At 43.0% G+C, this 26,580-nt stretch overlaps 1 protein-coding gene across 3 annotated transcripts in view; it reads right to left on the bottom strand.

The window, feature by feature from the left end:
• Positions 1 to 10,541: 10,541 nt before the first annotated feature.
• The window catches only part of CDH13 (cadherin 13), a 1,152,846-nt gene continuing 1,136,807 nt past the window's right edge, over positions 10,542 to 26,580 (bottom strand). For all 3 annotated transcript variants that reach the window (XM_057493261.1, XM_036909367.2, XM_057493262.1), the window contains exons 12-14: positions 20,674 to 20,907; positions 18,107 to 18,325; positions 10,542 to 12,055 (exon numbers count right to left, since the gene is read on the bottom strand). In XM_057493261.1, coding sequence (XP_057349244.1) covers positions 12,048 to 12,055; positions 18,107 to 18,325; positions 20,674 to 20,907 — 461 coding nt within the window. In that variant the 3' untranslated portion in view covers positions 10,542 to 12,047. The remainder of the gene's footprint in view (positions 12,056 to 18,106; positions 18,326 to 20,673; positions 20,908 to 26,580) is intronic.

Here is a 26,580-nt window from a genome sequence, read left to right as displayed (position 1 = left end):
GGATTCTCTAGTCTGTTCCATTGGTCTGTGGCTCTGCTCTTGTGCCAGTACCAAATTGTCTTGATTACTATGGCTTTATAGTAGAGCTTGAAGTTGGGGAGTGAGATCCCCCCTACTTTATTCTTCTTTCTCAGGATTGCTTTGGCTATTCGGGGTCTTTGGTGTTTCCATATGAATTTTTGAATTATTTGTTCCAATTCATTGAAGAATGTTGCTGGTAGTTTCATAGGGATTGCATCAAATCTGCATATTGCTTTGGGCAGGATGGCCATTTTGACGATATTAATTCTTCCTGGCCACGAGCATGGGATGAGTTTCCATCTGTTAGTGTCCCCTTTAATTTCTCTTAAGAGGGACTTGTAGTTTTCAGAGTATAAGTCTTTCACTTCTTTGGTTAGGTTTATTCCTAGGTATTTTATTTTTTTTGATGCAATTGTGAATGGAGTTGTTTTCCTGATTTCTCTTTCTGTTGGTTCATTGTTAGTGTATAGGAAAGCCACAGATTTCTGTGTGTTGATTTTGTATCCTGCAACTTTGGTGTATTCCGATATCAGTTCTAGTAGTTTTGGGTGGAGTCTTTAGGGTTTTTTATGTACAGTATCATGTCATCTGCAAATAGTGACAGTTTAACAACTTCTTTACCAATCTGGATTCCTTGTATTTCTTTGTTTTGTCTGATTGCCGTGGCTAGGACCTCCAGTACTATGTTAAATAACAGTGGAGAGAGTGGGCATCCCTGTCTAGTTCCCGATCTCAGAGGAAATGCTTTCAGCTTCTCACTGTTCAATATAATGTTGGCTGTGGGTTTATCATAGAAGGCCTTTATTATGTTGAGGTACTTGCCCTCTATTCCCATTTTGTTGAGAGTTTTTATCATGAATGGATGTTGACCTTTGTCAAATGCTTTTTCAGCATCTATGGAGATGATCATGTGGTTTTTGTCCTTCTTTTTGTTGATGTGGTGGATGATGTTGATGGACTTTCGAATGTTGTACCATCCTTGCATCCCTGGGATGAATCCCACTTGGTCATGGTGTATGATCCTTTTGATGTATTTTTGAATTCGGTTTGCTAATATTTTGTTGAGTATTTTTGCATCTACGTTCATCAGGGATATTGGTCTGTAGTTTTCTTTTTTGGCGGGGTCTTTGCCTGGTTTTGGTATTAGGGTGATGTTAGCTTCATAGAATGAGTTTGGGAGTATCCCCTCCTCCTCTATTTTTTGGAAAACTGTAAGGAGAATGGGTATTATGTCTTCCCTGTATGTCTGATAAAATTCCGAGGTAATTCCATCTGGCCCGGGGGTTTTGTTCTTTGGTAGTTTTTTGATTACCGCTTCAATTTAGTTCCTGGTAATTGGTCTGTTTAGATTTTCTGTTTCTTTCTGGGTCAATCTTGGAAGGTTGTATTTTTCTAGGAAGTTGTCCATTTCTCCTAGGTTTCCCAGCTTGTTAGCATATAGGTTTTCATAGTATTCTGTAATAATTCTTTGTATTTCTGTGGGGTCCGTCGTGATTTTTCCTTTCTCGTTTCTGATACTGTTGATTTTTGTTGACTCTCTTTTCCTCTTAATAAGTCTGGCTAGAGGCTTCTCTATTTTGTTTATTTTCTCGAAGAACCAGCTCTTGGTTTCATTGATTTTTGCTATTGTTTTATTCTTCTCAATTTTATTTATTTCTTCTCTGATCTTTATTATGTCCCTCCTTCTGCTGACCTTAGGCCTCATCTGTTCTTCTTTTTCCAATTTCGATAATTGTGACATTAGACCATTCATTTGGGATTGCTCTTCCTTTTTTAAATATGCTTGGATTGCTATATACTTTCCTCTTAAGACTGCTTTTGCTGTGTCCCACAGAAGTTGGGGCTTAGTGTTGTTGTTGTCATTTGTTTCCATATATTGCTGGATCTCCATTTTGATTTGGTCATTGATCCATTGATTATTTAGGAGCGTGTTGTTAAGCCTCCATGTGTTTGTGAGCCTCTTTGCTTTCTTTGTACAGTTTATTTCTACTTTTATGCCTTTGTGGTCTGAAAAGTTGGTTGGTAGGATTTCAATCTTTTGGAATTTTCTGAGGCTCTTTTTGTGGCCTAGTATGTGGTCTATTCTGGAGAATGTTCCATGTGCACTTGAGAAGAATGTATATCCTGTTGCTTTTGGATGTAGAGTTCTATAGATGTCTATTAGGTCCATCTGCTCTACTGTGTTGTTCAGTGCTTCCATGTCCTTACTTATTTTCTGCCCGGTGGATCTATCCTTTGGGGTGAGTGGTGTGTTGAAGTTTCCTAGAATTAATGCATTGCAGTCTATTTCCCCCTTTAGTTCTGTTAGTATTTGTTTCACATATGCTGGTGCTCCTGTGTTGGGTGCATATATATTTAGAATGGTTATATCCTCTTGTTGGACTGAGCCCTTTATCTTTATGTAGTGTCTTCTTTATCTCTTGTTACTTTCTTTGTTTTGAAGTCTATTTTGTCTGATATTAGTACTGTAACCCCTGCTTTCTTCTCACTGTTGTTTGCTTAAAATATGTTTTTCCATCCCTTGACTTTTAGTCTGTACATGTCTTTGGGTTTTAAGTGAGTTTCTTGTAAGCAGCATATAGATGGGTCTTGCTTTTTTATCCATTCTGTTACTCTGTGTCTTTTGATTGGTGCATTCAACCCATTAACATTTAGGGTGACTATTGAAAGATATGTACTTATTGCCATTGCAGGCTTTAAATTCGTGGTTACCAAAGGTTCAAGGTTAGCCTCTTTAGTATCTTACTGCCTAACTTAGCTCGCTTATTGAGCTGTTATATACACTGTCTGGAGATTCTTTTCTTCTCTCCCTTCTTATTCCTCCTCCTCGATTCTTCATATGTTGGGTGTTTTGTGCTGTGCTCTTTCTAGGAGTGCTCCCATCTAGAGCAGTCCCTGTAAGATGTTCTGTAGAGGTGGTTTGTGGAAAGCAAATTCCCTCAGCTTTTGTTTGTCTGGGAATTGTTTAATCCCACCGTCATATTTGAATGATTGTCATGCTGGATACAGTATCCTTGGTTCAAGGCCCTTCTGTTTCATTGTATTAAATATATCATGCCATTCTCTTCTGGCCTGTAGGGTTTCTGTCGAGAAGTGTGATGTTAGCCTGATGGGTTTCCCTTTATAGGTGACCTTTTTCTCTCTAGCTGCCTTTAACACTCTTTCCTTGTCCTTGATCTTTGCCATTTTAATTATTATGTGTCTTGGTGTTGTCCTTCTTGGATCCTTTCTGTTGGGGGTTCTGTGTATTTCCGTGGTCTGTTCGATTATTTCCTCCCCCAGTGTGGGGAAGTTTTCAGCAATTATTTCTTCTAAGATACTTTCCATCCCTTTTCCTCTCTCTTCTTCTTCTGGGACCCCTATAATACGGATATTGTTCCTTTTGGATTGGTCACACAGTTCTCTTAATATTGTTTCATTCCTGGAGATCCTTTTGTCTCTCTCTATGTCAGCTTCTATGCGTTCCTGTTCTCTGGTTTCAATTCCATCAATGGCCTCTTGCATTCTATCCATTCTGCTTATAAACCCTTCCAGAGTTTGTTTCATTTCTGCGATCTCCTTTCTGGCATCTGTGATCTCCCTCCGGACTTCATCCCATTTCTCTTGCGTATTTCTCTGCATCTCTGTCAGCATGTTTATGATTCTTATTTTGAATTCTTTTTCAGGAAGACTGGTTAGGTCTGTCTCCTTCTCTGGTGTTGTCTCTGTGATCTTTGTCTGCCTGTAGCTTTGCCTTTTCATGGTGATAGGAATAGTCTGCAGAGCTGGGACGAGTGACGGCTGGAAGGACTTCCTTTCTTGTTGGTTTGTGGCCCTCCTCTCCTGGGAGAACAGCGGCCTCTAGTGGCTTGTGCTGCGCAGCTGCGCGCAGACAGGGTTTCTGCTTCCTGCCCGGCTGCTATGGAGTTAATCTCCGCTGTTGCTGTGGGCGTGGCCTGGCTCGGGCAGCTGCTCCAAAGTGGTGGAGTCGCGTTGGAGCAGGAGCGGCTGGGAGGCTATTTATCTCCGTAAGGGGCCTCCCTGCTCCCTGCAGCCCAGGGGTTAGGGTGCCCAGGGATCCCCGGATTCCCTACCTCTGGATTAAGTGTCCCGCCCTGCCCCTTTAAGACTTCCAAAAAGCACCCGCGAAAAGAAAACAACGACCGCAAAAAAAAAAAAATTTTAAATTAAAAAAAAAATTTTTTTTAATTAAAAAGAAAAAAGTTGGTTGCTCGTTTTCCTTTATTCTCCGGTGCCAGCCTCAGGCCTCTGCTCACCGGTCTTGCTGCCCTGTTTCACTAGTATTGGGGTCCCTATCCCTTTAAGACTTCCAAAAAGCGCTCGCGAAAACAAAACAGCAAAAAAAAAAAAGAAAAAAATAAATGGTCGCGCGCTTTTCTTATGTCCTCCGGCACCCGGCCTCCAGTGCCTGCTCACTGTTCTTGCTGCCCTGTTTTCCTAGTATCGAGCGCCCTGCACTCTGGCCCGGATGGCTGGGGCTGGGTGTTCGGCAGTCCTGGGCTCCGTCTCCCTCCCGCTCTGCCTGCTCTTCTCCCGCAGGGAGCTGGGGGGAGGGGCGCTCAGCTCCCGCGGGGCCGGGGCTTGTATCTTACCCCCTTCACGAGGCGCTGGGTTCTCTCAGGTGCGGATGTGGTCTGGATATTGTCCTGTGTCCTCTGGTCTTTATTCTAGGAAGGGTTGTCTTTGTTATATTTTCATAGATATATGTTGTTTTGGGAGGAGATTTCCGCTGCTCTACTCACGCCGCCATCTTCCGCCCCTCTTCCAAGAAACCATCGGATTTTCTTCTTTTTAAAGGCTGTATAGTATTTCATTGTATGTATACACATTTTTTTTATTCATTCACCCACCAATGGGCATTAGGTTGTCTCCACCCCTTGGTTATTGCGAATAATGCTGCAGTGAGCATGACAGCAGGTATCTCAAGACCCCTATTTCAATTCCTTTGGCTATATATACCCAGAAGTGGGATTGCTGGTTCATATATTAATTCTGTATTTTATTTTTTGAACATAATGTTTGTGAGTGGGGCTCTTATTGGAGACTGTAAGCCAGGTAGTAGGATCTGGTGGCCAGTTGTTAGGATCCATTGGTGCCTCTATTCTGGGTTTTTTTGCTCCACTGAAGTGTGAGCATCTCAGGTGTACCCCTGGCTTCCACAAAGGTGTTTTACAGTGTGGGTAGTTTCTAAATTTGTGTTTCTGTAGGGGGCACATGAGGACTGGAACCTCCTGACATTCCCCTCTGTATTTTGATTGTTACTTTAGTGTATCCCAAGGAATACTGGTTTATTCATGGTGTAATGTCCAATTTTCTTTTAGCTATATTTACTTAAGCACCAATTATAAATTATGAGTTACATAGTTTAAAGCTGTAGCTGTAACTGATAGTATGGATGGCATATCAGTATGACAGTTAGTGAAGGTGGTATAGGGATATTGTTTAATAAGTCATGAAGAGGTTCTTGTACGGTTAAAGTTTGGAAAATTCTGTCCTAAGGGAAGACAGGGAAGCAAAGGATAAAGAGCTTCTGTTTGCCTTGAAATTGTAGGTCGTTATGTGCTTGGGAAGGGGAAGCATAAAGAAATATTGCTGAATCCATGTAACAAGTCACTTCTTAGGGATAAATCTCAGAAAGGATAGTTGGGAATTTCTGCAGGTGCAGGATACCTGTTTTGTATGCAACAACCGCCCAGGGCACCAGTAACCCCCAGGAGGGAAGACACTGCCCAGGCAGGGCGGGGTATTCAGGGTCTGCTCTGCTGCGGTACAGGCCTTGCTGAGGAGCAAAGGTAGGGCTTTGTTATGGAGAGAAAAGGGTGTGGTTCTAGCACATTTCATTTAGAAATGCCATCACCCCAGAGCCAGCCCTCCTCTCTCAGATTCCAAATCAAGTTTTGCTAGAATCTCTGGAGTGTACTCTGGGTAGAATCATTGGAAACTTGGACTTGTGCAGAAGAGCAGGGGAAGGCCTGTTTGAGGCTGTGTTTACAAAAGAACAGGGCATTGCTTCTATGGAGGAGAATGGTGTGATTGGTGGTGTCCTGATACATCTGGCATTGTTTTGCTTTGGCTTGAAGTGTGGGTTTGTGTGTCTCCTGTTCATTGGTGGCATTTTTCAAAATTAGCATCTCTATGATTGGGGCCAAGGAATCAGTTTCCTGTTTATTTACCCAAGCTAGCAACTTCCTACCCAGGGAGGAGGGAAGTGTTCCACACAGACTCGGACTTGCTGGTTTGGTATTCTCCCGCTTCACCTATACTGCCACCATCAAATTGCCATGATCAGTTTCCTGTATCGCTCATGATGATACACACTTCATTCAGCTTATTCCTGACAAATGGGTGTTTCTGTCTTAGGCTACAGTGGAAGAAGTCCTGAGTGTGTACACGTATGTGTGGGGTTAGCGTCACGCATCGCCCTTACCAGGCATGAGACCTAATGCAAGATAGTTTTAACTTTGTGAGCCTCCTTTTCCCATCTATGCAGCGGAGATTATGTCTATTCAATATTCCAGGACTTAATATACATAATGTGTAACTACATATTACATACATTCTATATATAGAGATATGCATGCATAAATATGTAAAATATATGGCCTGTAGGATGCAGTTATTAAATATTAGCATGCTTCCCCTCCTCTCTTTTGTTAAGGATCTCACAGGTAATCTTGCTGTCTGTCTCTATCATCTGTCAGTCATCTCTCTGTTATCTGTCTGTAATCTATACCATCATCATCTCTATCATCTGTTTTCCCCAAATCAGAGGAATTTGGTTGTTATGAAAGAAGAAAGGAAGAGTTAGCTATTAGGCAGTACTTGGCTGCATTCTTGGTCTTTAAACATTATGGGCCAACCAGAGCAACATTTGAAAAAATATCCCTTTGCTCTGTCACTGTGTTTAAATTATACTAAAGATGGTCTAAGACCAAGTACACACATTAAAAATCCCAGATAACCTTTATTAGAACATTTCACAAGCAAGTTACAAATTTCTTCGCAACTACCTAGTAAATCAAATGTTCATTTACAGCTCAGAAACTGTAAGCAGTTCTGTACCTCGGGCCCAGAGGATCTACATCTGCAATAGAATGTAATATTTTAAAATGATAAACTTTTTTCCCTTTTGTGTGTTTATGAAAAAAATCCATTTAAAATTCTTGGAAATTTTATCTTGGGGGGACAAATAATATTTAACACCAGAACAGTGTTGCTATGTGCAGGACAAGACAGAATAGTTTTTCATACGGCCTTCATTTTCAACTTTTTAATAATCTGAATGTATATTTCATTACAAAGAATGATTATATTACTTCCTAAAGGAAAAGTGAAAGAAGTAGGAGAAAATGGAAAACTTCAGCATATACTTACAGTGCTTCTACGAACCACTTTTTCACAGGCTTCATAGCTTCATAGTAAAATTTACTGCAGTCTTACTACACCTGTTGTTTCTCACAATGTTCCTCCTGACCAGCTAGTGCTTGGGAACCAAACAACATGGTTCAAAGGCTTCGTCAAGCTCAGCAACCCTCCAGTGATGAGTGTTAAGATAGTGATGTAGCATGAGTGACTGGAAGAGGCTTTTCTGCCTGCTGAGTGTGATAAATATCTCAATTATTTCTGTTTAAGTTACAGACTTAATTATAGAATTTAAGTTCTTACTTGATATCCTTGTTCATACATTGATTCCCACTTTTTTTGTGTCTATGTATTTTGTATATGCTTTTATACAAACACAGTCAAAACTACAGATTTTTTTTCAGTAGTGGGCTAATCCATTAGCAATACGAAATATCCTAAGGATGACATCTTGTACATAGCAAAAGACTTACTAATTGCTTTAGATGACAAATTGTAAGAGCATTTGTCATCCGATTAAGAGAAATTCCAAATCTCAACAGCCAGTTGAGGAGAGAAGCTGGGATGCATCATCTTTGTAAAAGGGGTAAGCAGATGGTTAGATGATGATTATTATTTGTTACATTAACATTTAATAATGTCATTTGATAGCTAAACATGAAAGGTGTTTCATTCTTTCTCCGTGCTCACCTTCCTCTTGGTGTGGTTTACCTGATGCTTAAGTCAGGTATATGTGAGCAGATTAATGTGCTGCATTTACAGGCTCTGAACCTGCTTGGAGAGGCTTCAGGGCATGTCTAGAGCCAAGCACAGCACATGCCCCCAAGGACCACTTTCTCCCTCAGCTTCCCTGCCCTCAGCTGGTTTGGCAGTGATGGGGTATGTGATAGGACATGAATATCCTCTGGGATAACTGAGATATCTACTTAATCTGGTAGAAGCCCCTCACGTACCTGCTAGTAAGCCATGGAAATACTTAAGGAAATTATGGTATCTTGTGCTGAAGAAGTTTCCAAGATTCCAATTATTAGCTTAGAATAGGTTAACGGTTCTTAACAGAAAGTTCTTAGAATTAAGAAGGTCTGGTCGGCCTGAGTAATCACACTAACTGAGGCTTCCATTTAGGGGTGTTGGCTCTGAAGCAGGCATTTAGTATGGTTTTGCTGCAGAGCTGGGAGTGGCCCTGGGATACAGTGAGAGCAGCATGAGCCCTGGAGCCAGGCGGCCTGGGTTCCGGTTCTGGAGGCCACTTACCATGGGCAAGCTGTTGATTTTTCTGAGCATCAGCTTTTTTTATCTATAAGTTGGGGAAGATAATAATACTTGCCTCATTGGATTGTTGTAAGGATCCAATGAGTGAACAGATATAAAGGATTTTGTACATTGTGGGCACATAACCAGCAATCAATAAATGTACACCATTGCTATTATCAGCTGGATTTTTGTACCTTGTTCATACATTTTTTTTTGAGAATCACCTGGATCGTGCGTATATGGGTACAAATGCAAAAAACCCAGCATCAAATGTGACCTTGTTAATAAATTTTTAGTTGCTCCATATTAAGATCAAGACCCCATGTACTCATTTTGGATAAAATGCAATATCATCTATTTTAAGAGGTTGCATGTAGATGGCTATTCCAGACATCAGACTTAAAAATGATATTTTGAAAATCTGGGATGAGGTAGCACGATTTCTAAAAATTTTCTTTAAGAAGCAAAGTCTTGCTTGGTACCTACCATGAAATCAGTTAGATTTATGCTGTTACCATGTTCAGGTTTGCAGGTGTTGGCGAGAACCACAGCAGGTACATCTGTCTGACATGATGTGCATCTGGGGGTGCTGGCAGTAGGGATGGTAACTTTTATCAATGGTAGAACACATTTGCATGTTCTTATAATCAGAAATAATTAATTTATCACATGTACAATGGGGAGAAAATGTAATTTTTAATTAACTAAGTTGTGGATGTACTAATACCAAGAAGTACAGAAGGCGTTCAGTCAATAGAAATAAAACCTTCAGTCCTGGGCTCAGTAAGTGGGAAAAGCAATTTCTGGCTCTTAATGTAACCTTTGCTTGCTTTTTTCAATAACTTGAACTAAAATAAAATTCATTGGGAAAAATGAAATAAACTTTTAATCCTACTTCTGCTGTCAGTAAACAATGTAAATGTGTCCTAACAAGTTCACACACATCCTGTGATTCAGGAAATGCTACCACTTTGGATTCTAAAAGTTGGTCTATTTCTTTTTTTTTGGAAAGGATTAGAAAGAACAACATGACAGAAATATCTCTGTCCTGATACGAGCTCCACGAACAGAGAGAATATCAAAGCACGGGAAATTAAGGCATATTCTACTTGCTAATGAAGTATGTACTTCACTCCTAGTTTTCTGGGTTCTAAGCTAAGCTAAGGTACCAGCTTGATTTGCAAAGTGCAGGAGAACCTCCTGGCTTGAGAGAAAAGAAGGAGCCCGTACTTGTTTACTGTAGTGAATGGGTCACTTGTCACCTGTATGTCTCCCTGGAGATGGCCCAGGTCCGTGAAGGAGGACAGCTTCTGACTTGGTTAGCTGGCCTACCTGGGCGTCTGAGGATGCTTCCAGTTCCTTCTGGGGGCAGCACTCTCCATCTGCCTTGTGGGAAGAGGGGAGTGAGGTCCACTAGGAAGACACAAGCCTTGCATCCTGTAAAGCCAGGAAAGGTCTTGTTCAGTGTGACTTGCAGGCTTGGTGCCCCAGCCCCTGAGCCTGCTCCATGCACTTCTGGAGAGCCAGCATGCCATGTCCAGGCTGTGGCACCTCCTGATTGAGCAACAGGACTTGCTAAAGAGAAAAAATGCCCATGTCCTGGGACTGCAGACAAATGATTGGGACTTTGTGTCATGTGGTCATCACACTAAGGATGCTCTTGCTCCTCCACATGTGCAAGCATCTTAGAGCTGACTGTGGAAAGCTCAAATCACTCATGGTGGACAAGGTGGGAGCCTTGCCCGAGCTGTGAGCAGGTGCTTCTGGCTTTACAGACTCACTTATCTAACAAGAGATATACGGGGACCCCAAAGAGCCAGTCAAAAATGTGAGCCTGCACTAAGGCAAGACCCACATCAGCGACATTAGACACAACATAGAAATCAGAGAAAAGCTATTGTGCAGCAGTTTTAACCACCAATACCCATTTATTTTAATGGAAAAAAATCTGCATTTTATATGCTCCAAAAAGATTTACTATTGAAACAAATACAATATATGGAACTCTTTCTGAGTAATTTCACTACAATAAAGACAAGAAATGACTTCTACTTTCTCCAGAAGGTGAACTAAAAAGCACAGGTGCAAACATAGATTGCATAAGAAAGCATGTGTGTGCACGTGTGTGTGTGTGGTTAAAACCTGTAGTAAGCAACTGCATTAAAATATGCTAAGACACTTACCTGACCCTAGTTGGTGGTGAGCTCTAAGACAAAGCCACAGGCTAGTTTTATCTGATAGAAAAATTTGGTGTGAGCTTTGATGGTTCATTTACAGGTTATCAACAAGAAGATAATCTTAGTACAAGCACTGACTTCCTCTTTTACATGCTCACAGAATAAAAATCAATTACTTTTCATACATAACGAACATCTTTTATTTTCAGGTTTGCAAACAGTGGTGGTCAATTCACACAAAAGGGTACTTTTAAAACTACCTGTATTTACTCTATTTTATGTATGTATATATGAAACAAACAGTGTGTGTGCATCAATGTATGTCTATACATGTGGGCATCTATATGTATACACATGGTACCTGCTGGCTGCTTCAATATGCATGTATGGCCTCTAGGATGACATTGCAGTTGTACATACAGCGAGGAGGGAGAGATTCTCTACCACCATCTGTGTCCCCCTAAGAACCAGCAGCACTGAGCACTCAGGATACACGCAAATGCAGCCCTCTTCTCAGCATTTGATGGTCAAACTTCCTGCTCTGTCCCTCAGCACTTTCACTGAGGATCGTGGCACGTGACAGCAGTGAAAACGAGGTGTAGTGTCCATGCCCACGAGCAGGGACCTCTGCCTCTGCTCTCCCTGCCTACAGGCCCGCCGGGCTGGTGGCGGCAGGGGAGGGACTGCAGGGGGCATGCACACGCGTTGGCTCTGTGGTCTGCACTAGTGCTCAGCCTGACACAGGGGGCCCGGCAGCTGTGGCTTCTCTCTCGTCCTTGTTTAATCTCTCAAGGAAGAACGGTATATCAAAACTAGGCTTCTCCTGTATACAGTCTCTCTCTATAAATACCGTGTATATACACATACAGATACACAGACATATACAAATACCAACCCACAGACAAAGCTGTCGTGTGGTGCGTGGACCAGCGACATGGCAATACATCAGAAAAAGGGGTCATTGTTCCTGCTCCCGGGAGGTCCAGTGTTATGCCATGATCTTTAAACAGCAGGGAAAATTCAGAGGATTCCACTAGTTAACAGAGAAAGGGAGATGCTACCAAAAATGATGAAGTACAGACTAAGTGAAATTGCAAAGAAAAGGAGAATCTGGAAGAATTGAGGCCTAGTTGTGAAGTTCGAGAACTGTAAACTGCAGTCTTCAGATTTGGATTTCTTCTTTTGCCTGTTGCTATGGAAACTTGGTAGTCAAGCCTTAGATGTCAGGAGTTCTCACAGATCTGAAGGGAAAAGATTCAGAGTTAAGGAATACCTCAACGTGAGTCAATGCATTTTAGCTACATATGGGAGAAATGACAGGCAAACTGTAATAAACACTCTTGTAACCATTGCAGGATCTTGCAGAAATGTTTTTCTTAAGTGTAATAACATTTGAAGAGAGTATGCATAATTCTGCTGGTTTAGGTCTTAGAACACGCTAATGCCAGACATCGCATCTCCTACCACCGTGTACATTAGCGCAGAGCTTGGCGATTGGTAGCTTAGAGATTGATGATCATCCCAATTACTTCTTTTTGTCCCAGAGAAAAGCAAGATAACTATTGGTCGCTCTTAAGACATAGCAGTTCCTATGGCTGCTGTAATAAATGGCCACAAACTTAACTGACTTATATGCTCTAATGATTTTGGAGGTCAGAAAAATCCAAAAGGACACTAAAATCAAGGTGTTGGGGCTAAACTCAGGTGTTAAGAGAGCTGTGCTCCTTCGGGGGCTGAAGGAGGGGTGGCACCTCGCTGCCTTTTCTGGCTCCCAAAGGCTGCCTGGATTTGGCTCGTGGCCCCTTCCTCTATCCTCATGGCCTGAGGTCATACAAACTGGGGCTCTTCTCTACCATATGCACCAGCCCGGAGTCCTCCACGCTGCCTGATAATAGAATCAATGGAAATAGCTCTGTTCTCCACCTTTTTTGCTTAATTGGTATTACATCTTGGATTTCTACAGGGAAATGGTACCACCAAGACTCACGTTACTATCAAAGAAATAAGAATGTGTAAAGGTCAACCTATGACATACGTGTAGTTCATCTTGGAACATACTGATTGCTAGACTTGAATGGGTTACTCTGTAAAGCATGGGCCTTTTCATTTGAAACCCGTCGGGGGGGTGGACCTGCCTGTAAAACTCACCTACTCACTCTGCTCCCCATTGCTTTCAGAGGTTGAACCTGTCACTTATAGGTTTGGAAAATTTAAAGCAGTGTCTCTAAATTCTAGATAAAAAGTCTTTACAATGTGACTTGCGTATAAGCAAGATGATATTGAGAAGGTTAAGGGTTAAAGTCATTTTAATAGAAAGGGCTGCAGAAATTAATACATAGTTCAGGTGTGAATTTTGGTGGTGATTTTCTATAGCCAGCAGCCTTTATCTTGTTTGACAAGTGAATTCCTTTGCCATTAGGAGTCTTAGAAACTCATATTCATTCCCTTTTTTCGTTGAATCTTTCATCTGCCTTGTGACCACTCCTTGAACTCTTTGGTTACTTGGGCTCCGGTAAACTGTAGCCTTCAAGTTCACCCATATTGGAAAGAATGTATTAAATGGCATTGCAGATTCCACTTAAAAATATTTTCTCGTATGGTACTAATAAAACATAATAATTTTGGTCATTGAGAAAAACAGAAAAAAATTTTGGCTGAATAAAACCAACTAAATCAGAAAGTCTCCAATCCCTGGTCAAGTCAATTTAGACTGTCACGTAAATAATTTGACCTCCTAGGGGCATTGAGTTGATGACATGACATAGTCTATGTAATTTATGGAAAGCCTTTGGCTTTGCATGTGCATGGCACACAGAAAACCCTTGGAGGGTGACTGTCACTGTTGTGAAGGGGCTCCACTTCAAGGGGCCACGGCTCCTCTGCAAAGCATGACTTGGCACTATCCGCAGGCAGAGGACAGCCTGCCTTACCCGGATTTGGTGCTTCTCCAGGCTTATCTCTACCCATAATACATTTCACAATAAAAAGGAACAAAATATCGATATACTCAATGACATGGATTGTATGATTCCATTTATAGAAAATTCTAGAAAAGGCAAGAAACTAATCAGAGAAGGCAGATCGATGAGGGTCTAGATTGGGGAAGGGGATCAATAGCAAAAGGGTATCTTGACTGTGGTGTGGCTACACAATTGTATAGTTATCAAAGTTCATCAAACTGTACACTTTGGGTGAATTTTATGGGATGCAAATAATGCTTTCATAAAAAGTATTTGAATCCAAAGTATTTTCAGTGGCTGTTTTTTGCTTGTCTTGGCCACCTCTTTAAACTTCTTCACTGTAATTGGGTTACAATTCGATTCCCTCCTTCCCAATGTAGAGAAATTCAATTTTGGTATTTAATATGTTTCCTCTGAACTGTCCTTTTATATTCTTGCTATTGCTGATTAAATAGGCCTAAAACAATGTTCAAAAAGGTTTCCGGACAGTATTCCTCCTTGACCTTGCCCGTGTCACACTGCACAGACACAGCCTGATGGAGATGCTGGCTTGCCTCACCGGGAAGATCTAGGGGGAGTTACGCATCCCCCCAAGGTCACCAACACGTAACTTAAAGAATAAGCTGGGCAGTAAAAATAATTCCGTTTACATTTGTCTATTACTTTCAATGTCATTTGTTTTATTTCTTTTATTTTTAGATGCCAAAGAAGAAAGGGCAGACCCCTCAGTTGAATTCCCAGTTACAATAAAGCCATCTACATGTCATCATACACTGAAATGCTCTGACTGTCCTTTTCCCTAAGGGAGGCAGGCCGGTGGTGAATGCTGGCCTCACTGCTGACTCCCCTGGGGAACTTTCTGAGCATCAGTTTTCTCATTTACAAAATGGGATAAAATCACTAGGCTGATGAAGAAACTGGAAAAGCCACAGAACATCAGGATGTTTGGTCAATGCTGGTCTACTTGGATGTGAACATTATTGAGGGGAGGAGAAAAACACATTTTTTTCTTCCCATGTTGTAGGACGTGATCACTTAAGTTTTATGAATAATGCTTTAAAAAAAGCACTGTCACACATTCCCTGTAAGGGACCAGATAGTTAATATTTCCAGCTTTGCAGGCCATATGGTCTGTGACACTTATTCACCTCTGTTGTTGCAGCAGAAAGCAGCCACAGACAATATACAAATGGATAAATACGGCTGTGTTCCAATAAAACTTTATTTACAAAAACAGGAAGTGGGCCATATTCAGCCCTTGGGTAGTAGTTTGCTAAATCCTGATTTAAAGAAACAGTGAATGGATTTTATCAGACCTCAGAGTTCTTTCAAGGGCTATGGCTGAGTCAGGAAGTTAACTTAACCTTGCACTTTATAACCTATTTTCAGTGCTTTTAGGAAGCTTCCCCCTCAAACTTAACGCTTTAGGTCCATTTCTGTGTGGTGTCTTGTCAACATCATGTTAGAAGCTACACAGGTGGGTCGGACACTTGGACTTCTGCTTGCTCTAACCCTGTTTCTCATCTGTCTTATTAGTTACATCCCCTTTTGTTAGGAAGGACATCTTGGGCTAGGGGTATAATAAAACAAGAATCCTGTTGGCAGGCTCTAATGTTCAAGTGAACAGTATCAGTCTCACACTTTTATATAGGGCCAGATTGAGATTCGTTTTTAAGTCAACAGGAGTGGTAATGCCTGTTCTTAACTGTTATTTGCGCTAGAACTACCTGTCTTGTGGCGTGAAACACTGGAGCGGCGGCTGCGCTCTTTCCAGCTGTGTAGGGAGAGTCAGCTCCTTCCGCAGGAGGATCTTGGCTTTACCTACAGGCGTCCCCACCTACACTGCGGTGACTGTGTGGTGCTAGATAGGACAGCTCTCCACTTAGGTGAGAATGAAAGGCACATCTGAGATCTCAGACATAGTGTACATGCACCTGACTTTTCTCAATGAGATTATTTTGAGTATAAAATGAACACATGTTCTTTAGGAGTTATCAGGCAATTCTGCTTAGATTGACTGCAATCCCAGAGCTCCACTGAGAGAAATGAGAAGCAGGCAGTCTTTGGGAGCCTGCTCATTATTGATATCTGGAGGCCAGGGGTATCTGAAGTAGGGTACACAAGGAAATCCCTCGTTGGTAAGAAGAAAATACTGCCACATCTATTTACATTCCTTTTAATCTAAACACATAGAAATATTAACTGATATTTAATATATGGCTGTATAGTAGCAGACGTATATTATTATAAAAATATTGTGTAAAAATATACAAGCACTGGGTCTGTGTGCTGGAAGCTACTGTCACCTGGGCAGTTGGTCCTACAGGCTGGATTGGCCTGGGATGTGTATTTTAACAAGCAGAGGTAGGAAGTCTCCATTTAGAAAAGTCACTGGCATCTGGAGATGCTGGTAAGTGAGCGATGTCCTGCACTGCCTCGGTTCTTCAACGGAATGGCACCGAGAGTCAGGCTTTGATGTCACGTAATTGAATTTATAGACAGGTCATTGGATTTGGTGACAGGTGAGTGGGCACTCAATTTTCATGTCTTGGTGTACACATAACAATTTGTGTGCACACATGCACACTTGGACTTCACATAGGAAGTGCCCTCTGGTTTATCCAGACCTTGCTATAAGTGAGTTCCAACCGCTCTGAGAACCCAGACCCAGTGCTGGGCTTGCTGTCTGTCTAGCACTCAATGGAGAAGCTGGTGGGGGGCAGGTTCCAGACGTTTACCGCAAGAGTGGCTCACAGCAGGACATGGTAAGCAATCCTGATGTGTCTGTTAATAGAGGAATTAGGTGCCATATTTGTGCAACGGGATACCCCCTCGCAGTCCTGACCCCGTGCTGGGGTGAACTGTGGCTGTGGGGCCGGGGTGTGTGTATGGCTCCAGAACTAAGAATAGCCTTCACACTTTTGAGGAATGGCAAAAACAGAAGACAGAGACCAAAAAACCAGTAAAAAACAATATGGGACAGAGACCTCATGTGGCCCACAGAGCCCAAAATATTTGCTGCTTGGCCCTTTATGGAAAAAGTTTGCTGACCCCGAACTAGAACAATGTAGATGGATTTTGGAGATGTGTTGTGGAGAGGGAGAGAAGCAAATTGCAGGACATGATGCTCAATAATAATACGAATTATATGAAGTTTTACAAACTGGAAAAACAGATCTACGTGTGCATGTGTGCACGTAGTAGTGGGGTAGTAGGCATATAAAACGACACCTGGACACATGCTACCTCGTGACAGCTCTTGTCTCTAGGGAGAGAGACTGGGAAGTGAAACTGGGAGAGGAACATGGGGGATTTCACCTTTACCTGCAGTGTGTTAGTTCTTGAAGAAAAAGGAAAGATGAAGACAGAGAGGAAAACAGAAAGAAAACACAAGAACAAGAAAGAGAAGCATTTTTTCTTTCCTTCCTTCTAGCCATCCATCCCGTGAGCCCCTTCTCACTATAAGGTCTTGTCCTCCGTTGTTCTGCCCCAGGACGCTGGCCCAGCACAGAGCTTTATACACTGCTGATATCCCATGTTAGAGAGTGTGATTTCCTGGTGACCCCCACTTACCACTGTCACCACGATGTAATAACTTCTGTTCTTTATTTTCTACCCATTAATTTCTCAATTTCCTAATTCACAATTACACCAATAACCTCAACACATAAATACCAAGGCCCAAGAGGCTTTTGAATGGCATTAGCTATAGTGAAGAATTGCTAAGGTTAAAATTGGACTACGACTCCAGGCACAGGAAATGTCTGATGCACGTATCTATTCATTTTATGCACACAGTGTATTACTCGGCATAATACCTCGTTTGTTTAAAATAATGCTTCATTATAGTCATTACCACCAGTCAGTGGAAAGAGCGTGTGAATTAAACATTTCTCTCTTTTCCTACAGCCCAGCCTCTGTCCATGAATGCTCATGACTCTTCTTAAAAAGGCGGAGTATCTAACCTTGCAAAAGATGATTCTGCACAACGCAGGGAGAAATAAGGCCCTGGCAGACTAGTTTACTCATCTGGGCATAATTTTTTTAACTCAAGCTCTGGCATCGGCAGGAAGTTTATTTTTTTTACCCCCTGGCCTGTAGGATAGCAAGGGGGGCCTTTGCACCGTTCCTCCCCGAAGGGGGGCTGTTCCGAGCCCTTTAAACGGCAGGTGGGGCGCTCTCACCTGTGAAGCTTTCTATTATGCAGACATAAACGAAAGCTGAGCGGTTCTTCCGGGGTAAATTTTTGGGGGAGGCTATCTGGGGAGAAAAATGGCTTCAGTGAAGTCACGTTCTCGCACGTGGGCACGCACGGGAGTCAGGCCGACTTACGAGCCAAGGTGAGCAGAGGGAGGAGCAGGGCCGGGGCGGCGCCGAAGCGCGGGGCCCCCGCGGCGTTGCAGTCCACCCTGGAGTTCCTGCAGGAGCACACGTGCACCCTGAGGTCCGTGACGTTGGTCATGGGCGGCTTCCCTGAGTCTGTCACCATGATGGGCAGCTGGTAATTCGCTTTGTTCAGGTTTTGAAGAAGGCTCACCAGGGCATGCGTATCTGTGAAGACAAGGAGGGACTTGGTGAGGGAGGGTCAGCCTTACCCAATAAGCATGAGGCATTGTGTCTAAATTAAAATTCATTCACATCAAATAAAAATTCAAATTCAGTTCCTCAGCTGCGCTAGCCACGTTTCCAGCGTCCGGCCACCATACGTGGCTGGGGGCTACCATGCTGGACGGTGCCAGATAGAACGTGTGTGCCCTGGACGCGTTCCACCGGTGGGGCTATTATAACCAGCTTCGAGGGCATCCTCTTTGGGTGAAGATGACAGAGTATGAGAACTCCTCCCTGCAAATCTATTTATATGATACAGGTACCTTCACAAAGACCACATGCAGCATCTAGAAAAGCTAACTTAAAAATCTCCCTTCAAACCTTCCCATTGTCTGTCTTTAAATAGACACAATTTTTATTGGTCAATTACACTTCAATAAAGCTGGAGAAGATGAGAAAAGGGAAGAAGAAATGATCAGTTCAGAGTATTTTTATGTGAGAATCCAAATGCAAATAATCAAAAGAAATCCTTGGACCAATAAAGAAAGAAAGACCCATTCACTGTAAATGTGGGCAGGACCCCTGTGTGTGGCCATGGGGATGGGTCCATAGTCTAGCGTTTGCCAGTCCTTGGCCCACAGCCCTGGCTCTGGATGGGACTCTGTGGCACAGCCCTCAGCATGGAGATGGGAACCTTAAGCCCTTGTTTACTGGGAATACCTGCCATTACCCAGACCTCTGGGCAGTCCTGAGAAGTGGCCACTCGGCCTGGCCACTGTTTTCAGCCTCAGGCTATTCTCTTTGCAGTCATTCAGATGCTTAGGTTTTTTTTTTTTTTCTTTTTAAATTGCTCCTTTCTCAGCATAAACAGTGCTAAGTATTCAGAAAAAATTTGGGTTGAGTAAAAGAACTTTGAAGGCCTTTTATCTATTAAGCGTAAACAGGAGGGAAAGCAGAATGTGATGACATGTAAACGAAAAGAAGTGAAGTATCATTCTACCCAGAGGTGAGGGCAGCAGAAATCACCAGTGTAGATAATTACCCCGGCAGGACAGCAGATTAGTTCAAGGAACATTCTCCAATCTCTCTCGACTAGAGGAGAAACTCCCGAATGAGAAAGTTCCAGCTGGACAGAACTGGTGATAATTATTCAAATCAGCTACAGCCACAAAAACTAGCAAATGAAACGCTAACCTCTCAACCAAGAGAAGAGCTGTTTTAATTAAAAATAACCAGTGTAACAGAATTCATTCTCTAAAAAAAGCAATAAAATAGACAAATAGGCAAATAGAATCAATAACAAGAGAAAGGCATGAATAAAATGAGATATGAGATAAGGCCATAACACATATGAGATTTTTTAATAGAAAATTTTATGCACAGTTGTACAATATATTTTCAAAACTTAATGAAATGGATAATTCACCATTCCTCTCAAAAGTTCTACATTTGATGTAACAAGAGGCTCTGGTGGCCGGGCTGGGTCAATCGCAGGCTAAGTTCACTACTGAAGACAGAGTGCCCGTCTAATGTGTGGGTGCTGGGTTTTGACTTTATTGCCAAACCAAGGGAACTTAATGGGGAGGTCACATTTATCATGGGGGGATGCAGGCCAGCTGTTGTGGTTATAGGGATCCTCATAGTTCAGTTCATCGTGTTTCCGTCTCGGTAAGGCAGATGATAAACGCTGGGTCAAGTTTTGAGTTCCACCTGCCCACATGGAAAGAAGGGTAGGAAGGCACATTGCTTACAAATTTCATAGACAGACAGGGCAGATGGAGGAAGATACGAGAGGCTAAGGTGAAAGCCAAGGACAGCAGAGAAGAGCCAAGGTCATTAGAAGGACTAAGCCCTTTCAAGGAGGTCTGCAGCATACAAAGGAGGGAGGATTAGAGGTTAAGACTTTCCGAAGATTCTTACACTAGGGTTCCTTTTTTCGTTAATCTTTTATGAGAATGAGCACCTCATGCTGGTGAAAGTCAATGTAGTAAACACAGTTCTCTGAGAGGAGAGACAGCTGAGTCAAGGTAAGCATAGGGAGAGGCAGAGACCCTGGGTGTGGAGGCTGGAGCCTGAGTGTGTCCAGTATAGAGTGTCCAGGAGAGAAAAGATAAGAAGGTGCAAACAAGAACACTTCTATTGATAAGGAACCAAGAGTCAACATGCTTACAAATTGTATTCATTTGCAGGTGGGAAAATTGTCAGTAGTTGGAATGGGTGAGTAACTTGAAATGAACCCTGTGGGGACACACGAGTGGGAAGGAAAGTAGATGCAGTATGGGGAAATAGGCCACACCAGGGAAACTAGGCTTCAAAGCCGGAATAACTGTAGGATGTCGAACTGGACTTACTGTTGATCTTGGAGATCTTCCAGACTTTATCCTGAACAGTTTGCTTCTGGATTTCAAATTTGAAAGGATCTGTATTTGGGTGAAGATCCTTATCTGACGCTCCCAGTATGACTACACTGAGGTTTTTGGCATCGTCGCAGACTTCGGCCACCGTGGGGTAGATAAAGGGTGCGTTGTCGTTCACGTCTTCCAGGGTAATCAGCAAAGTTCCAGTCCCCGTAGCAGGAGGGTTGCCTATGGGGAAAGAGTGAAGAAGTCAGGTGGCAACTGGTATAATGCAAGAGTGATTTCCCACAGCACTATTCCCCCCTGTGTGCCAGACACCTTTACTATTGCTAACGGGTTTGAAACAAGCACTAGTGGTGATAGCTTACATATTGGCATAAAGGTTCATGGTTTACAAAGCCTTTTATCATATGTAAGACTTTTAAGTTCTTGCGGCTTTACCTTTAGGATGCTAAGCTTCCAACAGAAGTCATCCTAACACACTGAAAGCCACTCAAAGAATGGAGATGACAAACAGGACTGTCCTGTTTACCAAATTAAACCTCTATTGAAATACCCAAGTATTCACACCTGTTGACAGGGTAGGGAGGATGCAGACTGTGTGGGAGAAAACCTTGCTTTATAGGGTCTGGCTCTCTACTACCTGGGGAGTTGGCGGAAGAGAGAAAGATCTAATCCAGGGTTTTCTTTTGCAGGTGAAAAAGGGTCTGGGGTGCTTGATGGTGCCTCTGGAGCTGGCGTGGCCGGCAGCACAGGACAGATTTCGGAAGGTGGGTTAGTTATGAGAAATGAAATCACTAGCTGGCTACTGGAGCAGCTGAAGCCATCCTAATAGCATCTTTGAGCCTTATTTTAATAGCCTTGCTTTTTTCAATATTTCAGCTACTTCCTGAAATGTTTTTCATTTTAGGGCACATTATTTTAAGAAGCCCTTGCAATCACCTATGCAATAAGGTCTTTCACTTCAAAAAAGGGTGTTTATCTTACTAAGACCCAGTGTGACTTTATTTACCTTTCTCTAAATTCATTTGTAATTATCTGTGCATTAGACAGTTGCTCTTGGGATGAACCATTCATTAACAGTTCCTAATTTTCTGTGAGAAAAGTTAGAGCCAAATTTGCAGGCCACAAATACTGAGTGTATGGATTTGCTTTATTCTGAAAGGATTTACTGCACCTCTACAATTAGAGTACTCCAGTTTCGTGCACCAATATTAACCGGATGTCTGGCTCCATTTCTTTTTTTCCTGTCCTCATTTCTACATAACTAGATTTCCAACTGTAATTTTATTTTGTCTCACACTACGTTTATTCTTTCAAATGCACAGTAAGTTTAAAGTAATGAGTCCCAGGGGGGTAGAAGCACAGAAAATCTTTGAGTCAGAGGGTAAGTGTTAAGTCCAAGGCAAGGCAAGGCAAGACCTGACAGGTTCTGTTGGCAAAGAAAGACGTCTTTTTTACTTTCAGGCATTTCGTTACTTACATGGACAATAAAAGGACAGGTAGACACAGGTGGGTCTGGTGCTGGTGACACCAGAACACAAGGGGCGGGCTGACTGCAAACAAACGGTCACCCTGCTGCTGTGGAGCCAGGTTTAAGCTGCTCTTCCCCAGCTCTGCTGTCTGCAGCTGCACCCAGGAGGGCAGGCAGGAAGCCTCACCCCTCGAAAGGACCCCCAAGGCAGGTGGGGAAATGGACGGTAGCCGTGCCCACAGTTCTGGGAGGATCACGAGACATCTGCCAACCCGCAAACTGGCTGTGGCTCCAGCCCACCCCCTGGGCCCGTGTGGGTGCAGAGTCATTGGGCGCTGGAAGGAGGGCAAGGTGTTGGGCTGGAGATGTCCGGTAGGGCATGGGGGCCTTGACCATCAGGACAAGTCACTTGTACTGATTGTACGGATGGCAGAAAATCAGTGGGACGATCTGATCTGACTTATGTTTAGAAACACACATGGGTAATGATGGGAGAGGTTGACCATTGTAGGAGGGTGACCGGCCATAGATTGAGTTATGCCGTGGGCAGTTTGAACAGGGAAGAAACGTCTCATCTTGGTGATGAGGCCGTCGGATAGGTTCAGCTATGACTGTGCTCAGAGCCCCTCACACTCAGGGCAACTGCGTGGATGTGCACGTGGCTTAGGTGAAATGCAGGGCTGAGTTGGTGACTGGGGAGTTGTTGACATAGATGGTTTTGAAACCTTTCTAGCAAATTAGGTTGCCCAAGGGGAAGTGCAAACAGACAGAGGGGTGGAGACCTAGGAACTCCCAAAATTTGAAGAGCAGATGATGGTTTTCAGAAGAAATAGGAAAGATGAATTGGAAGAGGAGGTAATGTCAACTTTTATATGTGTTATCACCACCCAGAAGGATTAGGAGTAAAGAGAAGCAATAGGATTTTGCGAAGAGCATGTGACTGGTGATCTTTTGGGAGAGGTGTCCACTAAGGGGGAAGAACCCAGCTTGAAGGAAGCTGAACAGCGAGTCATGAAGCAGGGAGAACAGATACCCTTTAGTGAGGCTGGTGGACATTGAAATATATCAACACCAAGGATTGTTCTAGAGTGAACATTTGAATAAATATCTGCTAAAATAGGAATGCACGAGCAGTTAATCGTCAGAGGGATGGCTCTGGTGGTGGCGTGGCATCGACTTCTGTTGGCACAGAACTCAAAGTAAATGCTTAATTACTTTGAAGTTGGTTTTTCCCTGTCAGCCTTGGTCATTTGGTTGGATTTCTTTACTGAAAAATTATTTTTCTCTTTTTATTGAAATAATTGAAGCTCTCAGAGGAATCCATTATGTTTTTTCATTCTGAATATATTATGAAGTAAAGTCATTCGGTAGAACGGATGAGAAGGCATTATGAGTATTTGAAATATTATGTCCATAAGAATCGGCCTTTTGTGAACTTAATTATACTACTGTCTTCAATTCCCTATGTGTTATTTCCTGGCCATGCTGGGGAATGTCTTCTTCAGAAGTCAAGTAAAATGAGATGTTTTTCTTGTTGATAAGGTAAAGACTGAATTCTCAAAATCCTCAGGGCAAGAGTTTCTCCCAGTTTACATGCACAGGATGGAGAAAAATCACCATCCAAAATTCAAATGTAATCCAAAATGTAGTGATTCTTCACAAACTCTTTTGATTCCAATAGTTCCAGGGTCTCGAGAACTATGGGAGCTTTAGGCTTTCCTAATGCTCAGCAAACCCCTGGCCCCTTCTCTTCCCTTTCCCATCAGCGGTCCCCAGCCCCCAGTGACTATTAAGTATGACCAGTATCAGAACTAGCACACAGCTGGGGCAGCTCCCTCCTTCATGGACTTCCTGTTTCCACAGTGAAAAAGCCTCAGTTTGAGCAGAATGCTTGGGGTTCTGGAGCCAGAACCATACTTCCTCTGGCTTGCAGCTCCCTCAGAGGAAGGCCACAGGCCCCACTCTTGGGGGAGCTGCTCTAAGGCTCAGAGAAGTCCAGCTGGTGCAAATGTGGAGGGATTGCCTGCGTGTGCAAGGACTTCCATCTGCCTAATGTTACATGTGAGACGTGACATGAATCATTCCTGTCAGTGGGTCTTAGATTTAATGGGAGGTGGGTTCCCCTTCAGGAGTGTGATGAAGGTCACGGCCCTGCCTCCAGGGAAATGGCACCTGCGTGCACACCGAGGGGGCTGCAGACGGGAAAGTGCAGCTGTATGCCTGGTGCATTCAGAGGCTGTTCTGGGTCCCCTTCCTTTAAGGTGTGGTGAGCCTGGGGCCTGGCAAGGTTTAGGATGGGCTCAGATTAACCTGGTGAGTCTCAGGCATCATCCTGGTGAAGGTCAGGTCGACCTTCACCTCCTGTGTCCGAACTTCTACCCTGTAGCTTGAGTCTTACGGGCTCCCATTTCAACCATGAAAGCAAACGAAACTTCCTATACCATGATTTGGGTTTTTCCTAATTTCCTATATCTTATTTCTTATGAGCTACTGTTTACTGTGATAAAATACACATAACGTAATGTTTACCATTGTTATAATTTTTAAGCTCACTGTTCAACAGCACTGAGCACACTGACATTGTTGTGCAATGTCGCCATCATTCATCTCGAGACTTCATCTTTCCCAGCTGAGACTCCATTCCCATTCAACAGAAACTCCCCGTCGCCTTTGCCCCCAGCCTTCATATCTTGGGTAGTTCACTTGGCCTGTAGCTCTCGTGCTACCGAACGATTTCTTCCTCTCTGAATGGTGAGCCTCTTCCATCCGGAGGCCTGGGATCTCCGACGGCAGAGGCGCTCTGACCTGCACGGGCAGGTCCCTGCCAGGGTCCTCCACCACTGCTTGCTCCTGGCTCTGGCTTGGCGCTCCCACTCAGCACTGACAGTGTGTGCAACACGTCAGCACACGACATGACCCAGACAGCACAGGACCCAAGCGTCCCCACTGTTTGATCTCAAACCCAGGCAATTTAACTTGTGTTTCTTTGCTTCGGGAACTGCCTATGAGGCGCTGTGGCCCGTGCTCAGCACCAGGCCTGGTCTTACCCATACTGTTGCTGGCCGGCTGAGCCATCTATCAGTCTCCTCGGTTCATTTTTTTGTTCTTGGGCTCTTGGGCTCTAGGTTTAGTGCAGGCAGAGCTGGGCATTTCTAAGAGAAGCAGGAGAAGGCAGCTAATGAAAGGGGAGGATTTTTGTAGAGAAAATGAACAGCTGTTGCTATTCAGAGTAGGAAAAATCCGAGGAGACTAGATGTTGCTGCTTTGAGCATATGGGTTCCTACTTTCTAGTTTTCCCTCACTTTCTAGAAGAGGCAACTGGGGCTCAGAAAAGTTAAGTAACTTGTGCAAGGCGCTGTAACAGTGGTGTGCACCTGTTTGGGAGCTAGGGCCTGAAGGCACCCTGTTCCCGTGCCACAAACTCTCAGGGCTCCAGGCAGTGAACAGACTGAGTGGTGATTGTAACACAGCGCACCGTCCGAGCCACACTGCTTGGTTCAGAGTTCTAGTGTTTTGCTACTTGAGGTTGGCATCAAGCATTGGTAGAAGGGGTAAAAAATCATCTTCTGTGCTTGACAATATGTTGCTTTTTATGGGAGGTCCACACAGCTAAAACCAGTACCCAAGGAAACATGGATCATATGTGGGACTCCCGGCGCCACTTAGATGCTGTGAGTGTGGATGTAATGACAAACATGGTCAGGTTTGGGTTGCTTTGTTTTGTTTTGTAATCACAGGAATTTAATTTTATTCAGAATCCTGACCAAACAAGATTTCCACTTAGCCAGAAAACACTGAGGTTTTTATGATAAGTTCCATTTTTCAGAAGCTATATATATATAGATATATATGTATATAACACACTTCACATCTTGTCAGTTAGAGGAACAGCTAAAAACAATGTGTGATCCTCACTTAAAAATATATATTAGAAAATGGATTAGAAAGAAATACACCAAAATCTAAATAGCGATGATCTCTGTAGGTAATTAACATTGAATTAGACTTTTCTCTTTTTAATTTTCTTTACAATAACCATAATTAATGGTTATAACCAATGTAACCAATATAATAATTAGGAACAGAAATATAAACTCAAAAGTTACACAGGGATTTACAACTATTTTTCACAATTGTCCTTTCTTTCTCTCATTTTTATTTATTTTTGCAGTGAACTGATGTTTAGTAAATTTACCGAGTCATGCAGCTGTCACCACTATCTAATTTTAGAACATTTTCATCAGCCCCCAAATATTCCCTGATCTGTGCCCATTTGTGCTAACTCTCCACACCTACTTCCAGCTCTAGGCAGCCATTAATTCACTTTCTTTCTCCACAGATTTGTGTTTTCTGGCCATTTCTATAAATGGAACTGTACAATGTGTGGCCTTTGTGTTTGCTGTTGTCGCAGCATAATGTTTTTGAGG

This window comes from Manis pentadactyla, chromosome 15 (genome assembly GCF_030020395.1).
Source record: "Manis pentadactyla isolate mManPen7 chromosome 15, mManPen7.hap1, whole genome shotgun sequence".
NCBI lineage: Eukaryota > Metazoa > Chordata > Mammalia > Pholidota > Manidae > Manis > Manis pentadactyla.
Note: the sequence above shows the minus strand (reverse complement) of the source record. Positions and strands in the feature narration are given on the sequence as shown.